This window comes from Rhinolophus sinicus, chromosome 11 (genome assembly GCF_057876585.1).
Source record: "Rhinolophus sinicus isolate RSI-liver-muscle chromosome 11, RSI-T2T, whole genome shotgun sequence".
Taxonomy (NCBI): domain Eukaryota; kingdom Metazoa; phylum Chordata; class Mammalia; order Chiroptera; family Rhinolophidae; genus Rhinolophus; species Rhinolophus sinicus.
The window spans coordinates 22,164,255-22,182,157 of NC_142511.1; the positions used below are offsets into that span (position 1 = coordinate 22,164,255).

Genomic DNA, 17,903 nt, shown 5'->3' on the forward strand with positions numbered 1-17,903 from the left:
TACACATATATGTACAAAACACATATATATTCTGTTGACTGGCATGTTTTCACTTCACACTATTCCCTACCAGTACATATGGAGCCATCCATCTCTCCTTTGGAAGAATGCCTTGGTGTGGCACTTGGTATGGATGGCTGGGATTTCCTTCCTGGCTCCCCTGGGGCTCTCTCCCCTGCTCACAATGCCCCTTAGGCACCAGCTGGACCCAATGCCCCGGTAGTCCAGGCACCAAATCACCAAAAAGAGTAGCTTCTGTAGGCAGCATTTCCCACTAATGACACTGAGGATTTTAGAACAGTACCTGGCTCAATAAATATATGCATAAGGAATTTGAGGCAGTCCTTAGACACATTTTCTTTTAATTTTAGAGATTATGTATTAATTTAATGTGTGTCAGGAAAAAATACTAAGTATATTAAACAGTGATTCAAGGACTTTAAAATTTTTCTTTAACAAAAGTTTAAGTTTAATAAAATGAATCTATTTAAAGAGAAACAGTAAGTAAATAATAGCACAAGTGGAACATGGATACGGTCAGAATCCTCAGTGGAAAGTGCCTGTGTGAGGTTTGGGAACTGCTGTGGGAGGGAGGGGCTGGGCTTTGCAGCCAGGGACCTGGGAGCCTGCTGTCTGCATGCTGCTCCTGAATTCTGGAGGGCCAGGAGGAGGGGGAAGGAACCTGGGCCTGTTTGACATAAGAAGACTCAACCGCTGGTTGTAAGTGATTTGGGTGGAAGAAAGAATGCTTCTATTTTTATCATCTCTGTGCATTCCAAGTACCAAGAAAAGTACTTGGTACTTGGAAAAGGGGCAGAGCTGCCAGGATCCCCTTGGGCTACAGCAGGTTATGAAGAGAATCAACAGTTGGGGGCAAGGATTTCTTCCCTTGGGGTCTAGTTTTCCAAAGACAATGAAAGGACTGGACCAAACCAACAAAGGTCTCACATCATCATAAGGGCACTGAGGAGCCCCTTGAGGGTGATTTTATCACAGGGGTGACATGGTAAGAGCACCCTGAAGACCACCTGAAGTATAAAGTCTTTGTTTGGGGCATGCCTCCAAATAAAGGAACTGCAGCCATTTGGGAAATTTATTGTGGTCTTCAGCCAATGGCAACCACGTTCTCTAGGAAACAGGCTTAAACTGAAGAAGGATCTGAGATAGACTTGAAGGAGATTTGCTTGGTCAACAATGGGTGCCCAAGGGAAAAGTCAGCCATCACAGACCTTGGAGATCTCCAAGGAGAGACCCTGAAACCACTGATTCTGTGGTTGACAAAAGCACAGGCAGCTACCAGCACCCTTCCTCAGTTTCTCTGCATGAGACACACACACACAACCCCACATGGCCTTGTAGTGCAGCTTGAGTGCAGCTGGAGGCTCTGAGCCCATCCCTGCCCTCTCACACACTTGCCCCTTCTTCCTCCCTCTGGCACAGCACAGAGAAGACAGACACAACCTTGAGATTACTGCTTTTCAAAGTTGGAGGCCAAATACTTATCTATAGGATGATTTCAACCATGTTTTGAAAAATATTTCTTCCTGTGTATAAATGCACAGGAAGAAAAAATTTAAAATGTTAACTAACAATGGTTCTCTCTAGGTGGAGGAAAATCAATGATTTTCTTTTCCTTAAAGATCAGAGAGGAGAAATGCCACCAAGCTGTCTCGAGACCTCCTAACAGCCATACGTCCCCAAATTAGTTGAGCTCAGACCAAGGCCCTGGCCACAATAAATCCCCCAGGAAAATGGCACTCGTACATTAGTTTAGCTAGTCCAGGTGAAAATGTCAAGGTGAAAGAAAGTCCATCCTGGTATTTAACAGAAAATCAAGCCAAGGCGGAAATCAGCACAAACAAGCTTTTTAGAAAAGGTGAGTGAGGCTGGAGCAGGGCCCAGCTTTTATTGATAGAAGGCTAGGTTCTGCCCCACTTGTGCTAAAGCACGCAGTTGGTCCTGTCCAAGGCAAACACAGCAGCCCTCCCCAGCTGGCTGGCCAGGAGCAAAGCCCACTCCAGGCTGTTTGCTGGCTGGGGGTGATACACCCACAGGGGACGCTTGGCTCCTATGTGTCAGGGGGGTTCTGCTCTAGACACTGATTTAGTTTGCTGGATGGTCCCCAACAGAGGGAAAGGGGGACACTCTGCTTCCAAATACTCAAACTTGGAAGCACTGCTGACATTCTGAGGATGAGACGATGTACAAAGCAAACCCCAGGTCCTGTTCTGGGGCCTTTTGCCCACCACATTTGGGAGCTGGCTCGCCAGCTCTAGGGTTAGGGTTCTCAACCTCGGCACTGTTGACATTTTGGGTCAGATGATTCTTTGTTGTGGAGGCCTTCTCTGTGCACTATAGGATGTCTAGCTGCACCCCCCCAGTCGTGACAACCAAAAATGTTCCCCGGGGGCGGGCTGTGGGAAAAATCACACCCTTTTGAGTCCTGTTGCTCTAGAAGAAGGAATAGAAAGAGACCCAAAGAAGAGACCCAGGAAATAGATGGGTGTGCAGACTTCAGGTTGTGGGTCAGGTAGGGTCAAGGGGAGCAGGAAAAAAGAGAGACTTGGAAGCTCCCCAATGGGACAAAAAACTGGAAAAATAAAGAGCTGTTTAAATAAGATTTTTAGGAAATGTTGCTGTATGATGTTCTATGTAATCTCCCATTTCCATCTTCTAGGAAAAACCTTTAGCAAAAATCTGCATCATTCACCAGGGCTGTGGGATTCAGATTTGTGTCCCTTCCTTTCCTGACCCCCTTCCCCCAATCTGGACGGACAGGTTCTGGCTAGGGACAGGCCCTCCCAAGAGGTCGGGTTACATTCCGGCTAAACCATAAGCAGTTACTATTCCAAAGTATGTGGAGGATATGCAGATTTTTTAAAATATGTATTTTAGAACTGATTCAGTATAATTTTTATAAAAACATATATCATATTTGCTTCCTAGTAATGCTTTCCCAGGAGGCGATGGAGGCACGGAGGGACAGCTGAGAGGCTGGTGACACCCTGAGTGGCTCAGGTAGTTGAACATCACTGATCATGTGCGTCACGGTCACAAAAAGCCTGGGGATGGCTATTCTGGGGACTTGAGGCTGAACCCCAGATTCCTCAGTTTCTCTCAGATTCTCTTCAAGGAATAACCAGGCATCCAACATCTGTATCATCTCTGACAGTACCCTGGGCTTTTTCCTCATAAACATGGGGTTTATTTGTTTAAAGTCTTGATCCCCCATCCTACTGCAAGCACTGGGAGGGCAGGGATCATGTCTGTTTACTTCGTCACTAAGTCTCTGGCATTCCTGGGCCTGGCACATGGTCAACAGTCAAAACATGTTTGTTGAATGAATAAATAGATGATGTCCCGGAACACTCCTTACTTCCTCAACCAGCAACCTTCAACTCATACATTAAGGTGCATAGCAGGTGTCACCTCCTCTGGGAAGTCCTCCCTGATTTTTCCCAACAGAAATGATTGCACTGTGTACTCAAAACACTTGATTCATATTTTTATGGCAACATGCATCACAGCATATACTATTTGATGTATTCAGCCTCCCCTACTAGAATGTAAGCTCTCTGAGGACAAAAACAGTGATGTATCATTTATTAGCCCCACTCTCACCAGTGTTTGGCACACAGCAGATAATAAATGCTTGTTCAATGCAAGAGTCAAAAAAATAAATGTTCACCCTTCCAAATCTTAGATATTAAAATTCAGACACATCCTGGTTCAAGAGCCTTGGCAAAGCCCAGAACCAAGAGCTGCTTTGGGCATCTATTTCCTGATTTAACATAAGGAAAGAACACTTGCCCAGCTCCTCTGAAGCTGATCTGGCCTGGCTGGCAGCCCCAACAACCCCACCGCCCCAGGGCTATGAGGCCTCAAAGGGTCTTCAGGAGCCTTCTCTGGGGCCCCTACCACCCCCACCCATACTCACACCTCTGGCTCACAGCCCTAACCCAAAAAGGCTCTGTACAGCGGGCTTCCTCATGTCCCTGTTTCTGTTCCATCCCGTCTCTTGAAAAGAGGTGTGTGATATTGTGATTTGCAGTAAGAAATATATATTTGGTTCTTTGTCTCTGTTTCAGGCACAGAGCTCCTAAAACCCTTGGAATTTCCTAAGTGATGAGAGCAACCAAGGTGTTTCTTGTTATTTTAATGAGGTGACTTTTGGACCCCACCTAAAGATGGGGGCTGGTTGCCAGGAGAACCTGCCAAGTGATTAAAGGATTGGAACTTCCAGCCCCATCCCCGCTGACCTCCAGGGAGGGGAAAGGGGCTGGAGGTTGAATCAATCGCTGATGGCCAATGATTTAATCAATCATGCCTATATAATGAAGCCTCCATAAAAAACACAAAAGGAGACCATGGGGTTCAGAGAGGTTCCAGGTTGGTGGACACAAGGAGAATCCGGGAGAGTGGCACACCTGGAGAGGGCATGGAAGCTATGTGCCCCTTCCCACATACCTGCCCTATGCATCTCCATGTGGCTATTCCTGAGTTACATCTTTTTTTTCTAATAAACCAGTAATCTGGTAAGTAACATGTTTCTCTAACTTCTGTGAGTTGCTCTAGCACATTAATCAAACCCAAGGAGGGAGTTGTGCTAACCCCCAATCTACAGTCAGCTGGTCAGAAGCCCAGGTGACAACCTACACTTGCAGTTCGCATCAGAAGGTGGAGGGGCACATGCCGAGTGTCAGAACTGAGTTGAACTTTAAGACACCTATAGCTGGGATTAGAGAATTGCTTTGGTGGTGTTGGAAAACCACACGCACACATCAGAATTGGGTGCGGAATCGAAGTATGTGTGAACTCCATCTGAACAGAAAGGGACCCCAACACCCAGCACATACGGAATACTCATGCCACCTCCTACTCACCAGAGCTCCTAGGAGAGACAGTGGAGCTCAAAGCACCTGCAAAACCTATTCCCAGCCTGATCCTCGAGCTTTGCTGCCTACCTGGATGAAGGTTGGAGTGAGGGTGCTTTTTGGAGAGGGTCTGTCCTGGGATGGGCCTTCCTGCTGACTGCAGTCCAGCTGGATCCGATTGCGGCACTCCGGGTGGCAGGTGAATTTACAGTCTGGAGGGAAAGAACCGCAGGAGGTTAGGGGCCAGACTTCCCAGAGAAAAACATTGGGACGTTGCATTTAGCTCCTGGAGGGAAGAACATGCAAGAGAGAAGTGGAGGGTGGGAGAACGCAGTGTGAATGACACCCTACTTTCCAAGTGCTTTACCGGCACACCTCAGACACATTGCAGGTTTGGTTCCAGATCACCACAATAAAGTGAATATCACAATAAAGCGAATCACCAATTTTTTGTTTTCCCAGTGCATATGAAAGTTATGTTTAGTTTACACTATACTATAATCTGTTGAGTATGCAAGAGCATTATGTCTAAAAACAATGTATATACCTAATTTTAAAATATTGCTAAAAAAATGCTAATCATCATCAGAGCCTTCAGCGAATCGCAATCTTTTTACTGGTGAAGGGTCTTGCCTCGATCTTGATGACTGCTGACTGATCAGGGTGGTGGCTGCTGAAGATTGGGGTGGTTATGGCAATTTCTTAAAATAGGACAAAAATTAACTTTGCTGCATCAATTGACTCTTCCTTTCGCCAACGATTTTTCTGTAGCATGTGATGCTGTTAATAGCATTTTACCCACAGAACTTTTTTCAAAATTGGAGTTAATCCTCTCAAACATTGCTGCTGCTTTAATAACTAAGTTTATGTAATATTCTAAATCCTTTGTTGCATTTCAACAATCTTCACAGCATCTTCACCAGAAAAGATTCCATCTCAAGAAACCACTTCCTTTGCTCATCCACAAGAAGCGACTCCTCATCCATTAAAATTTTATCATAAGATGCAGCAATTCAGTCACATCTTCAGGCTCCACTTCTAATCCTAGTTCTCTTGCTATTTCCACCACATCTGCAGTTACTTCCTCCACTAAAGTCTCGAACCCCTCAAAATCATCCATGAGAGTTGGAATCAGCTTCTTCCAAACTCCTGTTAATGTTGATGTTTTGACCTCTTCTCATGAATCACAAATATTCTTAATGGCATCGAGAATGGTGAATCCTTTCCAGGAGGTTTTCAATGTACGTTGCCCAGACCCATCAGATGAATCACTGTTTATGGCAGCTATCGCCTTACAAAATTGATTTCTTAAATAATAAGACTTGAAAGTTGAAATTACTCCTTGGTCCATGGGCTGCCGAATGGATGTTGTGTTAGCAGGCATGAAAACAACATTAATTTTGTTGTACTTCTCCATCAGAGTTCTTGGGTGACCAGGTGCATTGTCACTGAGCAGTAATATTTTGAAAGGAATCTTTTTTTCTGAGCAGTAGGTCTCAACTGTGGGTTTAAAATAATCAGTAAACCATATTATAAACAGATGTGATGTCATCTAGGCTTTGTCGTTCCATTTATAGAGCACAGGCAGAGAAGATTTAGCATAATTCTTAAAGGCCCTAGGATTTTCAGATGGTAAATGAGCACGGGCTCCAACTTAAAGTCACCAGCTGCATTAGCTCCTAACAAGAGAGTCAGCCTGTCCTTTGAAGCTTTGAAGCCAGGCACTGACTACTCCTCTCTCGCTATAAAAGCCCTAGATGGCATCTTCTTCCAATATAAGGCTGATTTGTCTACACTGAAAATCTGTGGTTTAGTGCAGCATCCTCTTTAATTATCTTAGCTGGATCTTGTGGATAACTGGCTGCAGCATCTACACCAGCATTTGCTGCACTTTTATGTTATGGAGACGGCTTCTTTCCTTAACCTCATGAGCCAACCTCTGCCAGCTTCACACTTTTCTTCCACAGCTTCCTCACCTCTCAGCCTTCATAGAATTGAAGAGACTTAGGGCCTTGCTCTGGATTAGGCTTTGACTTAAGGGAATGCTGTGGCTGGTTTGATCTTCTATCCAGACCACGAAAACTTTCCCAATATCGGCAATAAGGCCGTTTTGCTTTCTTATCATTTGTGTGTTCACTGGAGTAGCACTTTTAGTTTCCTTCAAGAACTTTTCCTTTGCGTTCACAACTTGGCTGACTTTGGCACAAGAGGCCCAGCTTTCAGCCTATCTTGCTTTTAGATGTGCTTTCCTTGTTAAGCTTAATCACTTCTATTTTTTGATTTAAAGTGAGAGACTTGCAACTCTTCCTTTCACTTGAACACTTAGAGGTCATGTAGGGTTATTAATTGGGCTAATTTCTCTATTGTTGTGCCTCAGGGAACAGGGAGGCCCTGAGGAGAGGGAGAGAGAGAGAGGAGGAACTGCCGGTCAGTGGAGCAGTCAGAACACACACATTTATCGATTAAGTCTGCTGTGTTATATGGGCGTGATTTGTGGGGGCCCCAAAATAACTGCAATAGCAACATCAAAGATCACTGATCACAGATCACCACAACAAAAATAATAATAATGAAAAAGTTTGAAATATTGTGAGAATTACCAAAACGTGACACAGAGACATGAAGTGAGCAAATGCTGTTGGAAAAATGATGCCGATAGTCTTGCTCAAGGCAGGGTTGCCACCAACCTTCTATTTATAAAAAACGCAATATCTGCAAAGCACAATAAAGCAAAGCACAATAAAATGAGGTATGCTTGTACACATTTGCAAACTGTTTTCCCCTCCATTATTTTGTGTGACCCTGCAATTATTATTATTTCCACTTTACAGGCAGGAAATTGGAGCCTAGGGACTTCAGTGACTTTCTCAAGGTCAGATCATCTGGCTTCAGACTGGAGCTCTTTCTACTAATTTACATTAATTTAATCACCAGGGACTACAGATCCCTGGGCAAGGACTTAACTTTTCTGGGCCTCTTTTTGCCAGTCTGTAAAATATAGGTCATAGCAGCCCTGCCTAGTACACAAGGTTGCTTGTTTATAGTTACAGAGGAAAACAGGTCCTTACAAATTAAAAGTGCCTCTGAAGACAAAGGCAGCAGCAGCAGCAACAGGAAAAGCTATTACCTGTCTCTGACCTGCCCCATCTAGGAATGTCAGCGTGGCTTCTCTAACCCAGCTAAAATATCCTACAGAAAACATTCCAAATCAAGTGTTTCATGGGGAAAGCACAAGTTTCATAGACATGTTCATGTCCGCGAAGCAGGACTTAATGACCATAGTAAAAAAGAGCCTTGGGAACTACGTTAGAGATGGAGAACTGAGGCCCAGAGAGGTAAAGTGAGCTGCCCAATGACACACAGCTCAGTGGCTAAGCCAAGTCTGCTAGTAGCTTCCAGGTTCCTCAAGTCTCTCTCAAACCTCCTTGCTAGAAGGGAGTTAAAGTTAAGGGGGCGGAGGGACAGACTGGGGTGGGCCAGGTTTGTGGCCAGGGGACACAACAGCATGGACTTGTTTGGAAAACCTGAGGACTAGGAGACAACTTTGGGTTGATGAGGGCTCACGCTCCCGACACTCTTTTCATTCCTTTTAACAAGCTCCAAAATCAGTACTTTTAGACTTTTTTAGAAGCTGTCATAGCACACACTCTCTTGAAGTGGGGATGGGTCTCTTCTTTCATCTTTTGAGGATTCTTGGAATGATAGCCTCACCCTCCCCAGCTGCCCCTTCCCCTGCACCCCCAAAGATGAGTACCTGGGCTACATTCCTAGTACAGGTTTTGCCACTAATGTTTGCAGGGGAGCACCCTGATAAATGCAGGGACACACAGAGATTCCACAATCCTGCAACCTTTTGACTCAATGGTCTGAACCTCCAACCACATTTGGAAGGGCATTTAGAAGCTCTGCTGCTCATATCCCTCATGCCTGAAGGTGTCGTCAGTCCCCACCTTCACACCCCACCCTTGCCTACGTCTTCCTGACTCTCCTCCTAGAAGCCGTCCTCTCACCTGGAGATGGAATGGGTGTAGCTGGTTCCCTAAGGCATGCACCATACATCTGCAAGCATCCACATGCATTTCTGTGATCCCCCAGAGGGCGATCTCTGCCTGGCACAAGGACAGCCTCACCTTGAGTGGGGTAAAAGGCACCAGGGAATGTGCAGGCTAAGTCTCCTGTGCCTGCAGTGCCCAGAATCGCCAGGGCTTTGATAAGGTAGCACTGAGGCCAGAGCCCACACAGAGAAGCATTGTTTGGGCTCTGCTCCTGGGACACACCTGTACAGCTCTGGACACACTCTGAGAATGAAGAACGCTCTGGGGATGCCAACAAGTGTGAATGAGGAGGACAGATTGGAAGCTCTCCCAACTCTGTGGTGGACAAGGGCTGCCACCAACTCACAAACGGGGAAGCGTCTTGGGAGAGGTGAAGGTGCTCCGGCCTCCTCTCTCAGTAAGTGGTACTGTTGACACAGCCGCTCAATATCCATTGGTGCATCTGATTTTCTCAATTACCCTCTCCCTCTCTTTGCCTCCCTCTCCCCACTCAGTTTCTCTCTCTCTCTCTCTCTCTCTTTCACACACACACACACACACACACACACACACACACACTGAAAACAGAACCAAAACCTCCACAGGATTTTTTTACGGGCCTGATGCTGAGCTGGGCAGAGCTAGAGAACAGAAGATTCCAGGAGGAATGTTGTGGGACTTTTTTAAAAAGCACCTTTGAGCACCAATGACTTTGTTCCATCAGACCCTGTGTAATCACAGACGAGCAAAACCACTGAAGCACCTCTTGATAGCTGTCATCCCCTGGGCTTTTAGGTGAGGTCAGAGCCACCGTGGCCTCTCCAAACACAGCAGTAAGCCCCACAGTTCACAGCCAATAGTTGCAGGCCTGACGTGCTGTGAGGGGACACCCATATGAGATTCCAAAGGCAGGGCCATGTTCCACTGGGACCCCATAGGCAAACTTCCCCTCAAGGCAGCTCATCACGAGGGGCTGCTAAGCCAAGCCCTGCCCTTGGCATCCATTGTCCTCCACAGCCTTTGATCTGGATGAGGAAAGAGAAAGGGACCATATAGCCCCCCGAAGTGCTCAGCCTTCCCTGGTCAGTATCACCATCATCTTTGGCGGTGGCTTCACTGTCTTGAACATGGACTTTCCCATGCTCTGTGCTCACCTGACAGTGAAGATGAAAAAGACAGGACACCAGGGGGACTCAGCCTAGCTGGGTAGACAGGGCACACGTGTGCAAAGATAACCAGTGACAGAGACAGCACAAAGCACAGGCACACACCTAGGAAGCCTTTGCAGAGGACACAGACACACCTGCCAGCCACAGCAAGCGGGGAGGCGTCATGGCACAGGAGGCTCGGGGGACTTAAAGAATGGATCGGACTCCAGGTGACTCATAGGCCCTCCTCGCAGGGGCCAAGAGGAGGCAGGGAGGTGACATCACAGAATAGATAGGACAAGGATCTCCCTGAAAAGAGGCAGCAAAAGGTTAGGGAGCAGGATTCCTAGGTTCTGATTGTATCTTAAGAACTGGCGTTTCCTGACCTTATTATTGTCGTCTATCAAATAGAACTATCCCTTCCCCCTCTGCATCCTTCCCTTCCAGCTATAGGCTCTGTCCCCTCCCCAGGGATGTTTTGAAGAAAATAAATGTGCTTCCAGGTTTGGGAACAGAAGCCTATGGAAATACAAGGGGCGAACTGTGACGAGGAACGATGGAAACAAACCACAAGAGGGCCCTTCTCCAAGGAAGGATCCAGAGCCAGGATGGAGAGAGGTCTCCTTGGGTCCACCCTCAGCCCCCAGGTGTTATTAGTTTCCTAGCTGCTATAACAAAGCACAGTGAACTAGGTGGCTTAAAACTGAAATTTACTCTCTCAGTTCTGGAGGCTCAAAGTTTGAAATCAGGTTGTCAGCAGTGTCACGCTCCTTCTGAAACCTGCAGGGGAGACTCCTTCCTTGCTTCTTCCTACTTCTCATGGTTTGCTGGCAACCTTTGGTGTTCCTTGGCTTGCAGCTGCATGACTCAAATCTCTGCCTCCATCTTTACATGGCCTCTACCTGTGTGCCTCCGTCTTCACATGGTCCTCTTATAAGGACCCCAGTCATACTGGATTAGGGGACTACCTGCTTAAGTAATTACACCTGCAACTATCCTATTTCCAAATAAGGTCACATTTTGACGTATTGGGAGTTAGGACTTCAACATATTTTGGATGGAGGCACCCTTGGCCATATTGGGAACCCAGAGCCCTTAGGCACAAATAGATGGGGTTTCTCATGGAACCATTTCCAGAGCCCAGCGCATATGGTCAGACGAGGGGGCCAGGGAGTGCGGAGCTGAGGCCAGGACCACTTGCCTACCTTTACCAGCCCTGCTTCTGGCCTTCTCATTCCCCAAAGGTCATCATCAAAGTCACCATCTCGAACAAGGGGCAGGCCCCATGGCCACGGCAAGCTATGCCCAGAGATGGCATTCTTCTCCCACCTCAGCCCAGAGATGGTGAACCCAGCAGACAGAACTACCTGTGCAAGGAGACTGTTTTTCCAAAATATAGAATACCCTTCACCCTCAGGACTGCCAAAGTTAGTTCCTGTTCCATTCTGTTGCCACATCGTGTGCGTGTGTGCACACACCACACACACACACACACACACACACACACACCACACACCACATACCACACACACACACACACACACCATACCTCACACACACACACCACACACCACACACACACACCACACCACATACCACACACACTACATACACACACACCACATATACACACACACCACACACCACATAATACACCACACACCACACACACACACACACACACACACACCACACCACATACCACACACACTACATACACATACACCACACACAAACACATACCACACACCACATAATACACCACACGCCATACACACACACACACACACACACACACACACCACACGCACACAATCTGCTGCATAACCTGAGAAGCTAATTTTCGAAACCTGAGCAATCCATTGAGAAGAAATCTTTAAGGCCCTTTCATCCCAGACCCAGTTGTAAGATCCCAAGATATCATGGAGCTTTCCACTTAATTCTCCCCTCCTCCAGCTGGATCCAAGGTGTGGGGTGAGGGTGGGGCAAGCGCCCAGGAGACAGAGCCTTGTCTGCAGTGAGCCCACAGGCCACCTTTACGTCAGGCTCCCCTGCTGTCACTCCCAGGTCAGTGGAGAGCAGTTTCTCACCCTGCACGGCCAAAGGCACTTCTGAGGCCTGGGGAGAAGCATGACAGCCTCTGAATCCAGGAGCCCTGTACCCATTCTCTGGGCGTCTACGCCTTCCTGGAGGTCAACCTCAGAACAGATCTTGAGCCTCTTGCATTCCTCTTTCAGGGGCCTGGCTGTCTGTGGTACAATGGAAAGAGAACGGACTCCAAGGAAGGCTGGCCTCTAGCCACTGTTCAACCAAGTCACTGACCTTGGGTTCAGTTATTGAACTTCTCTGATCGTTAATTGCCTCAACTATAACGTGGGAATAACAGCAGTTCATAGGGCTGCCATGAGAATGAAATGCGGTTCTTAACGTAAATCACCGCCCAGAAGGCCTGCAACATGGAGGCCTCAGTTAGGGTTCCATCCCCCACCTCTCCCACCGCTTCTCTGCTACGTGTGGATTCCTCCCCACCCCACTGAGCTCCCGGTGGGTAATCTATAGTCTCACCAAACTTTCCCCAGCTACTCATTTCCAAACCAAGCACATAAGTAGCTTCTAGTTTTAAAATAATTTTGTTCTTAAGCACTACACAGAAATCTGAAAAAGCAAAATCAAAAACAACGTGCATTGGAAAATGACAATGTTATAATACAATAGTTTTTTTAAAAAACCAGAGTAAGTGTTGTCCTAGTCTTTCCAAGCAAGTCAGTGGGGACAGTCCTCAAGCTCAGGGTCCCTCTGTGGCTTTATTCTCAGACGTTCCTTTGAGTCCCCCATTCTGGCATTGGGAGGCACCCTACTGGAGGCCAGCGATAGCCGCTCAAGACTGCCCAGCACCCCTCCATCATCCCCTGCACCCGTCTGTCCTAGGCTGACCCGGGCCTGCCCCACCCCCATAGCACCACTGCACCATCGCCCTATAGCTCAGCTCTGCCTGTGCCCCCGTCCTGGAAGCCTGTCTTTGCCCACTGACCTCCCTCCAGACCTCCAGAGTCCTGATACAAGGTCCTAAGGCATCTTCAGACCTTCACGGAAGCTCGAGCCCCAGTATGAGCAAGGGTGGCCCAGGTCACCTGCAGAGGTGAGGTGCCAGAGGGACACGGAGCGCAGTGAGGGGTAACCTCCCCTGCCTCACATACCTCTGCCTGTCCAGGACTTTTCTCTCCCTACCCTCCTGCCCACCCCCCTCCAATATCCTTGCTCTTACTTCAGAAGAGAACATTGTCAACCAAAGTTTATAAATCCTAGTATTACAGAGGATGTGGGTAAACGAGAGGGTTCTTGCCTATTGGTGGGACCAATTTCCTGCAGGAATTTACCCAGAGTGTGTACTTATTTGTGTCTAAATATGTCTTTATTAAAGTAAGTGTTCCTCACATAGTGGTTATGACAACAGAATTCTAGAATAGCCCACATCTGTCTACAGGGGACCCATTACAGTTATGATACATTTTAAAATAAAATATTACTTAGCAATTATATAAGACGATGTAGATTAACATTGGTCAACTTGGGACGATGTCCACAAGCATATCATTAAAGAGAAAAAGACTGTGTTTTATGGTCTTGATTATATAAAAATATACACATACTTACGGACACATTACACACAGAAAGGTATCTGGAAAGATGACATGCTTGCTCTGAGTGATAGAATTTCAAGTGCTTTACCTTTCCTTATAGTTTCTAAACTTTTACAATGAACATATATTCTGTACTAATGGAAAAAAAATATCACAAAAAAAGGAACAAAGAAAAATCATTGTAATGACATCAGGTACCATTATTCACTACCCACAATATGCCAGACACTTTGTATGATTTTATATAATCAATACTACGTCTGTATGACATATGTTTCTACCCCTCTTTATTTAAAAGCAGACTTTACTTTTTAGAGCAGTTTTAGGTTCACAGCAAAATCAAGCAGAAGTATACAGAGTTCCTATATACCTGATGCCCCCCTGCCCCACAACCTCCCCCATTATCAACATCTCCCACCAGAGTGGGACACTGGTTACAACTGATGAACCTATACTGACGCATCATTATGACTCAAAGTCCACCATTTACATTAGGGGTCACCCTTGGCGTTGTACGTTCCATGGGTTTAGACAAACATATAATGACATCTATCTACCATTATAGTATCATACAGAGTAGTTTCACTGCCCTAAAAATCTCTATGCTCTATTCATCCCTTCCTCCCACCCAGCCACTGGTAACCACTGATCTTTTTATTGTCGCCAGTTTTGCCTTTTTCAGAATGTGACATAGTAGGAGTCATACAGTAGGTAGCCTTTCATATTGGCTTCTTTCACTTAGTGATATGCATTTAAGCTGCCTCCATGTCTTTTCATGGCTTGATAGCTCATTTCTTTTTAGCACTGAATAATATTCCATTGTCTGGAGGTACCACAGTTTATTTATCCACTCACCTACTGAAGGGCACCTCGGTTGCTTCTAAGTCTTGGCAATTATGAACAAGGCTGCTGTAAACACCGTGCGCAGGTTTTTGTGTGGACGCAGATTCCCAGCTCCTTCTTTGGCCACCCCTATTTTAGAGATGAGGAAACTGAGACTTGGGGAAGTTAAGAGACTTGGTGAGAGCCTCACAGAGGAGGAGTGGAAATCCATCACACCCGGCTGCTTCTCACTGGCCCTGTTTTCTGGGAAATCGTTCCTCAGAGCTGTCACTTTCCTTTGGTCCTGGTTCCATTTAGCCTGACTGCTTGAGGTCAGGAATGGGCTTCATCAGGGATGGGGGTTAGGGTGGTCCAAGGCCAGAAAAGACCGTGAGTTGAAGGGGTCTGGGTAAGGAGTTTGCTTTTTCCTCTGCCCTAGCAAGAGTGTCCCTCCCAGAAGCTTCTGCCTCATTCTGGAAAAGCCAGTTCACAGCTCAAGTCCCAGCCAACCAAGCCACTCAGCCTGGGGGCTTCAGAAACCATCCATACTGTCTGCCTGCTCTGGATTGGTTCTCCAGACATTGCCCCTTCATGTCTGGGACACTACATCTGCCGACTCTGAACTACTCTGGCAGCAGCCAGAGGTTCCTGCACTGAGCTCCCAGCACAGCTTCGCCAGAAAGGCCAGCTCTTCAGCCAGTTTCAAGCTCCACAGGTAATGGGCTCTCAGCTTCCCCCACTCAAAGAGGCCCGGCCTCTGCAACTCTGCTCCCTAGGACACAACAGAGCCAACTGCCTCATCGATGAGGATGGTGGGACAGCATCCACGTTGGATGCCAGGCTCCCAGCACCAGCAGCATCACAGAGGCACCAGAGTGCATCCACTCAGCAGCTATAAATCAGAAATCCTCGAATAAATTGTGTGGTGCCTTGACGCACACTGCTTAATGTGTATGACAGAGGTCTTTGAGAATGGGTGCAGGGGACGAAGCAATTAACTGGGAGCTGAGGAAAGGACAGAATCTGGCCTCCACAGTCACAGAGATCAGGGCTTGAACCTAAGCCCTCCTACTAACTGGGTAAGAGATGGGACTGGACAACTGACCTAACCTCAGTAAAATATGGAATTTATTTAGCCTCAATTTCCTCATCTGCAAAATGGAAGTAATATCTTCCTTGCCAGATTTGTTGAAAAAATTGGAGAGAATGTATGTCAAGTATTGAATAGTGCCTGCACATAGCATGTGCTCAATAAATGATAGCTGTCATTTCCAGCTATGGGACTCCTGAGTTTGGGTACTTCCTGTTGACTCAGCGTGTGATGCCAACCAAAAAACTTCTCATTCCACTGTATTGCGGTAAGAAGAATCATGCAACTTTCCTGCTCACCTACGTTCCTGCTCCCTGTTCCTCCCTCCCTCCAGCCCTGCCTTTGATGAGCTCAGAAGAGTAAGGCAGGGACATTAGAGGATGTATGGTGTTGGAGAATGGGAAGGTAGAGTCTGTAGTTTGTCAAGCTGGGAGGTCTGTAGCAATTGCCAAAATCAACACAATTTATACATTTTTCACACTCCTGGTTAAACTCCTAGTGAGGCTGGCAGCAGGGAGTGGAAACTCCCCACTCCTGGGTCAGGCAGCCAGCTCAGGACACCTGCATCTTTATGTTTCCAGGAAGGAGCCTGGACCCAGCCCTCTTGAGACCATATACTGTGATTCCTTGTTTCTGAGGACAGGCCACCCCTGAGGGCATTCAGCACCCCCACCCCAGCCTGGAGGGCCTGGAGGCACACAAGCCTAACTCCAACACACACACACACACACACACACACACACACACACACACACACACTCACAGGCCAGAAAGCAAGCCAAGAAGCCAACAGGAAGGGTCGATGCGCTGGTGGAAGAGGAGCGACATAGAAGCCTGGCCATGCCTTAGGTCAGAGACTGCCAGCCCTCCCATGGACAGGCAAGTGGGGCAGCTGGAGGCACTGGGGCTGTTATCTCTGTGCAAAGAGCCAAGAGGGGATGTGTCTGAACATACACATGTCAGGATCGCATGTTCAGGTCCCGTCTGCAATAGAGGGCTGGGTGGGCGGCCTCTATGGAAAGCTGGCTCCCCCGGGTCAGGCACACTGAGGCGAGAAGGTGCTGGAGAGGTGGAGTGGTGCTGGGGAGCCGGTTTGAACTGAGGACACAAGGCCACCCCCAAGCTCCTGGTCCCCATCCTCTCCAAAAATGACCATATGGGTTTGGGCTGTGACAGAGCTGGATGGGGTTGACATGAACTTTTGAGTGACCCTCGTATTGAGGGGAAAGATCCTTCTCAGTTGTTGCCCATGGGGCAAAGTAGATATTAAAATTCTCACTGGGACCTTGGTCCCTAAACCTAATGTATCACTTGTTTATTCCTGAGCCTGGCTTCTTGTCACATTTCCAGGTAGGCTGGACACGCCCCTGCACCCTCTTCCCAAACATAGGCGGCTGGCCTGGCCTGCAGAGGTTTAATCCTGCCTGGAGTGGGTGGGTGTGCCTCTCGGGCAGGCCCATTAATCATCTTTCTCCAACACAACTATACATCCCTAGGCTGAAAGCACCAACAAAAGGAAGGCACTGTAGCCAGGCCAGGTGGGGGTATGTTGGGTGGGGTTGTTTTGGGAGGGACAGGTGGAGGGAGGGAGGGCAGGACAGTTCACAGCAAGTTCAGACGGATGATGCAGGAAGTGAGGGGAACGTCAGGCAATGCCTGCCCTGTGTCCAGTGAGGCAGGGGACCCGGCCTGACCCCAGGTCACCTTTCCCATATGGCCTGTTTCATGCCACTCCGCTCCTTGGGGGTGCTATAACCCTTAAGCATGCCCTCCACCCTGCCTTGTGCACATGTGTGTATTTGCTTAAAATTATAAATAAACATAATAGGGTTGAGTCATTTTTAACAATTCATGCTTCAACTTCAGATAGCATTAGCTGACTCCCTGCTAGGACCTGGCGCGAACTCTCCCTCCCATCTCTTCTGCTCCCACCCCCTGATATTTTTCTATATTATATTATTTACACTTTCAGTGTTTATAACATTTACATTCTGCTGTAACTACAATTCCCACAGTTGTCTAAAACAAACTCTACTATGAAAGCTACTATTTGGTCGTTTTACAACAGCAAACTACTTTTAATGTTTTTATTTTAATTAATCTTTTGATTGAATTTGGGAGGTTATTATATTTTTGTTTCCCAAATGGTACTTAAAGCACCTGTAAGAGATGTACCCCTATTTTATTGGCCCTTTTATACTGCGTACTGTGGCCTCATGCAATGATGAGGGGGAGAAGGCAGACGGAAAAGACAGAGGAGGGAGAGTGTGGCCCTCAGTGCGATATCACAAAGC

The 17,903-nt window shown here is 47.2% G+C and overlaps 1 protein-coding gene across 1 annotated transcript in view; it reads right to left on the bottom strand.

The window, feature by feature from the left end:
- RASSF5 (Ras association domain family member 5) overlaps window positions 1-17,903 on the bottom strand; it is a 69,993-nt gene that overhangs the window by 37,518 nt on the left and 14,572 nt on the right. Inside the window, exon 2 of the mRNA XM_019752477.3 lies at window positions 4,965-5,086. Within this exon, the coding sequence (XP_019608036.2) occupies window positions 4,965-5,086 (122 nt within the window). The remainder of the gene's footprint in view (window positions 1-4,964; window positions 5,087-17,903) is intronic.